The following is a 5,624-nucleotide window of genomic DNA, read 5'->3' on the forward strand; positions in this document are numbered from 1 at the left end:
CCCAACAATTTCCGAGCACTCAAAATTCGACGAATATATCATGTCGTTGGTTAATTCCCGAAACATGAATAGAAAAATATTTCGCTGCTTTCGCATGCTACTGTGGGGCTCTACTTAGAGTTTAATTAAAAGGATATATGCTTTCCTTTAATAAAATTTAGGAAACAGCTGCAGTACTTGCGAGGGTAGACCCTTCTTTAATATCTCGCGTCATTTTTGGGGGCTGGGTAGTTGGTTGCATACAACAATAATTATGTGTGAATTACACTAATAATCATATTGTTATAAATTATATTAATTATTAGATTATAATTTGCTATGATGTAGTTTATGATTATAAAATGTTTAATTTAATTTAAAATTATTTATTATAATTTTATCGTTGTGCAATTTTAGCAAAATTTAATTCAGATAATCAACAAAGTAGTTTACTAAACTTCTCCCATTAGTCAGTTATTCAAGTTCCTTTGGACATAAAAGCTAAATCTAAACTACTTTTCGCTTGCTTTTTGATGCACAGTTTATCTTTATTCAATGTTCATATATACACACTGCAGTTAAAGAGATGAATAACATTCTTCCATTCTTTACTGTAGATTTTTAAATTTTTTTAGGGTTCAATAAAAAATTCTTCAATTATAAGTTGGAGCTTAATCTCTTTCAAGATATAAAAACCACCAAAATAATCAACAAAATCTTTAGTAAGAGAAATTTGATTAGTACAATATCACTTGTCATTTATTTATTTAAGGTATTGTATGAGATTAAGAGCAACAAATTATTATAAGTGAATAAAAAATAATTGCTGAACTGTCCCTTTTAAAAATTAAAAATTACTTCTTACCACTTTAATAAAAAAAAAAGCATAATTTTATGCTCTCACTTTTTTTCTTTTTACACTAACAATTCTATTATGTTCATAATTCATTGTCATTGTATATAATCAATGAACAATCATTTTTATTTAATTTTAACCTTAATAATTAATGTTTGTTTGGTGGTAGAATGTATTTTTCCCTTTCAAAATAAAATAATAAATAAGGGGCATAGTAAAAATTAATATTTTTTAGAAAAATTAAAATACTAATCATTTTCTTAATTCTTATGCAAAATTTAAAATGTCTAAGAAAAAATTTGTGAAGTGTAATTTAATTTGATAAAACGTGCATCATCTAATGAATAAATTTTACCTATTTCACTTAGTAAAAATTATAATCTTGTATAGAGATAAATCATGTTTGTATTTCCCCTAACAAGTTATTTCCCACTTTTCTCTCACGTTTCATATTGTCATAAATTAAAAAGACAGATAGTTTAACACTCCATGGAAGCCAGACATAAAGGAATCTTAATAACACTCCACGAGAAAAAAAAAACAGCAAATTATTTTAACAAACTTATTTATGACGTGGTTAGACAATTAGAAAGACATTGACCAGATACATTGTTTTACGGTAATTTATACTTTGAAGTTGTGGCTTGACATGTAAACTTTCCAAGCAGAATAGATCAGACAAAAGTTTTCAACTTCCAAGCAAACAAGAGCAAGTGAATTAGTATAAAACCACACTGAATAACACACAATCATGCTAAATGACCAGCAGTACTTAGAACAGTAGCGAAAATTTTCATGTTTGCCACCATGCAATGACAACAATATTATCTTACAAAGAGAACAGAAATGTGTGTAAAACCAAGAATCCTAGCTTATACACGTTCATAGGAACACTAGAATCCCATGCACTTTCTAACACTCGCTTGTTATTGGTTGAAATTTATCAAGAATCACAAAATAATAAAAGACTCGTTAAATAGGAAGTGAGACTCATACCATTTGTGAATTCCAAAATATTTCAACCAATAATAAAGAATGTATTAGGGTATATTGCTATAATTTTTCTTTATGGAGTTGTGCATACTCCTTTAAACGACTCAAACATCGAAGAACTATAGTTTTACACGTCACCTAGAATAACATAAGTTGCTACTATATGAGGTACACCTCCTTTACAGTTAATGGATAATGATGATGATGTCTTGCTCCACTTCTTCCCCTCTCCCAAAATGACACACACAAAACTATACTATTACCAGGATATAAAGATCCTACTATATCTGTTTGGATTACTTTCCCGTTAAAATGAGTGATGAAAAGCAACAGTATTAAGACCAAGTGCTCACGAGGCATGGCCAGTGGCAATAGCAAAAGATGGGAGCATGAAAAAGAACTAGCGTCTAGCAATATTCATCTCCAAGCCAATTATCCTTCTCCTTTGGACCTGTTGGCCCCTCCTCACCATAAAGCTCTGTGGGAAATAATTCAAATAAGTTCTCCACAGAAAATCTAACAAATAGTGGAAGCAGATCTATTATCTTCTCAATCTCAGAACGTGAATCATATACAATTGTCGGACCCCACTCTCTCATATACTGCAACCAGCATGGTTCTGTGGTGACTCCTTCACCAAGGTACTCGGCTGCAACAATTTCATATTTAATGCTTGAATCCACAACAAATTTGCTTCTAGCAGCATCATTACGTACTCCTATTCCAAGTTTGGATGATCCCTGAAGGTAAGTCCCAGGATGAGGGAAGCTAGCATGGCCATGTTTTGATGAATAAACAATAGGTTTATTCCCTTTAAGAAACTCCAGATCAAATGCATTAACCCATTCACCTCCACTATGCTGAGAGAAGAAAACAGACCATAGCTCTCCAGTGAAGTTGTTTATTCTAAGGGTGAAGTGTTCCCAGTCACCTACGTGTTCCCCTATCTTACTCATCTCAATGTTCATCAATGCCACTTTAAGGGTGGCAGGTCCATTGAAGGGGCAAAAAACCCACATCACGATATCAGTAAAGGCTCCTCCCAATGCTGGTTTTACATGAACATAGAGTTCTGCACTCTCTATATTTCCCTTCTTGAGATGATCTTTTGCATCTTGATCTGTAGGTAAATCAATCCAAAAGGCACCATCATTTGTTCCTCCACTAGGTAAATTTGAGCCCTGATAATCTATAGCTCTACCCTTCTTACTACCTGCTGTGTACAAAACTGCTCCATTCTTAAAAAACCATTGCACAGATGATGGTAAGTATTTCTCATCAGGATGAAAGTATACAGTGGGACCATAATGCTGAATAAGTGCATGAATCTGGTTCAGATTAGGCATTGCATGCAAGGAAGGATCAAGATTCTTCAAGCACGCAATATCCACCACTTGTTGAGAATCAAAATAGGTGCCACAGAAGAATGTCCCAACAGATACACCTCTAGCTAACATACCTCTATCACAAGGTTGTGTCTTCCAAACCTGTAATGAATTTTTTGAATATTTTGACTTTATAGATACTAATAGATCAGAAGTCTCACAAGTTTCTGTCAGATCAGCTCGCACACATCTAACTTCTTCAACTTCAGGTTCATTAGGATTGCTAGTAACTACTATGCCCATTGCTTTGTAACCTGTAGGAGGGTTTGGCAACCAAAAGTAAACACAATCATCGTGTGTGTCCAAGCTCCAAATTAGAGAGTAGTTAAGTGGCTTTTCTAGAGCTGGGGATTCTAACACACAACCATTGGAACAATCAACTTCAGCATCAGAGGTAGTTTCACGAGCCACAAGAACATGTCCTCTCAATGGTTGGTCATTAGACTGGCAGTAGTGACCAAGGCAGAAAAAGCCTTCTGGAATTTCCAAAGGTCTATAAAATGTGAAACCCTGTGGTTTCCCATGCATGTGTGTGCATCTCCAAACTTTCTCAAACTTGTTTACTTGCAAAACTTCTATTTTTCCAAGGCATATTCTTCCACGTCCAAAACCACCACCTGACCAGATCAGTCACAGGCTTAGATAAATAAGATAATTAAGCCACAATTATTTGACAGCATGGCCACATAAGATCAAGTTTATAGCAAGACAAGGATTTAATATTGATGTGTGAAATAAAGATTTACTTGATGCGTAATTGGATAATATTATTCACTAACATTTATTTGCAAAGAAATAATTGGTTAAACTATACGGCAAGACAAAATTAATAATAGAAACGGACATATAAATAGTAACAAATGTCAATTGTGATCCAATTATCTCTGTAGTTCAATCAAAATCTGTACTCTCCCCCCCCCCCCCACACACACACAAAAAAAAATGCTCCTTCCTGAAACTCTTGTTCATGAATATCTCTGTAAAATTAAAATAACAAAAACGGCCTTTTCAAATATGCTAAATCTAGAGATATATAAGTAGTTTGCTTTCTCATTGGAATGAATCAAATCATATAAATTACAAAGGGTGCCTATTTGATGGTTAAAAACAACAGGAAACAAGAACAGCTCCTACTCCCAGTAATATATTTGTACACAGTCCAATTCTATTTGGAGAACAAAAATGGGAAAACCCATAAATGAATCCAGAAGTTTGTTTAAAAAAAGAATGCTTGCGTACATACCTTGTGGCCACTGAGGAATAGGTGAAGGAAGAGAGAAGGGTGGCAGTGGATCAGAGTCAAAGAATTCAGGGACACAGTCCCAGCAAACACACTTACATCCAAACATCTCTCTTCTTTAGTTATCACCCACAAAACAACAGAGAGGAAGTAACTTTCAGAGTCTTGCTTTATACTCCCCCCACAAGAAGAGAGACTAGTTTTCTTGCCTTCAAAGTTCAAAGAAGTCAAAGAAGAGGGAGAAGAGATTGTTTTAGTAATAGCAAAGGAAGAAAGTCTTCAACTTTCGCCTTCCTCTCCTCTCCTCTCCTCTCTTCTCTGCTTTGTTCAAGATGCTCTGCTTTAACTTCAATTGTTGTTTTTGAGGTTGTGTCCTTCTAATTTGGAAGTTCGGCTGCTGCTTGTGTCTTGTTCCTTTCTCCATTTTTCTTTTTCCTTATCTTTTATTTTATTTTTAATATATTATTATTATTATTATTATTTATTTTAGGGTAGTTACAGCTAGAGTTGATTTGCGTCGTTACCACCAAATGTGAATTTTTCACATATAAAAATGTATATAGGATGGCATAACCACTTTGCGTAAAGAATATTCACTCGCCACCTCGTTGATGTACGCTTATGCATCCCTTCAACTTGAAATTCAATTATTATGTTTGTTATTGTTGATTAAGACATATTTCTCTCTTTCTTCAAGTTTTCATCTATTAGTTGCGAATGAATTGGTTCCTACGCATAGTCCGCAAGTATATATTGTATCTTTTCCGTTCATTCCTCCTCCACTGAATACTCGTTGTTCTGTATGGTTATTTCATAACGAAATAAATGAATAATTTTAAAATTAAAGACGATAGATTAAAGTTGAAGCAAAAACAGTCAAAATAAATCAATTTAGAAGTAAATTATAAATGCTTTTAATGACAAGAATTTTATTACAAACTTTAAAAGAATATGGACTATTTAAAAATAAGAAAATGTTAGAGTGAGTTTTTTTAATTTTTAATGAAAAAGATTGTTTGGAGAAATGAAGAAAACTTTGTATAAAAGTGTCAAATAAACTAGTTTGTTAATTATTAAATAATCTCACAAATAACATAATATATAAATACATAAAAGAAGTTGTGCATAAGATAATAAATATATTGTATAATATAATATACGTTTCAAATTG

General features: G+C 33.1%; 1 protein-coding gene across 1 annotated transcript; it reads right to left on the reverse strand.

Annotated features, from left to right (window-relative positions):
* Nucleotides 1–1,538: 1,538 nt before the first annotated feature.
* Nucleotides 1,539–4,832, reverse strand: LOC113870837. Its single transcript, XM_027507332.1, has 2 exons — nucleotides 4,457–4,832; nucleotides 1,539–3,830 (listed from the first exon to the last, which is right to left on the reverse strand). Exons 1-2 carry the CDS (start codon nucleotides 4,560–4,562, stop codon nucleotides 2,236–2,238), a joined length of 1,701 nt encoding a protein of 566 aa, XP_027363133.1. The 5' UTR covers nucleotides 4,563–4,832; the 3' UTR covers nucleotides 1,539–2,235.
* Nucleotides 4,833–5,624: the final 792 nt, after the last annotated feature.

Source organism: Abrus precatorius, unplaced genomic scaffold (genome assembly GCF_003935025.1).
Source record: "Abrus precatorius isolate BTA unplaced genomic scaffold, Abrus_2018 Scaffold7, whole genome shotgun sequence".
Taxonomy (NCBI): domain Eukaryota; kingdom Viridiplantae; phylum Streptophyta; class Magnoliopsida; order Fabales; family Fabaceae; genus Abrus; species Abrus precatorius.

Coding starts and splice junctions, on each gene's coding strand:
- LOC113870837 (XM_027507332.1), bottom strand. CDS start 4,562: ATGTTTGGATGTAAGTGTGTTTGCTGGGACTGTGTCCCTGAATTCTTT. Junction 3,831..4,456: donor TATTCCTCAGTGGCCACAAG/GTATGTACGCAA, acceptor TGATCTGGTCAG/GTGGTGGTTTTGGACGTGGA.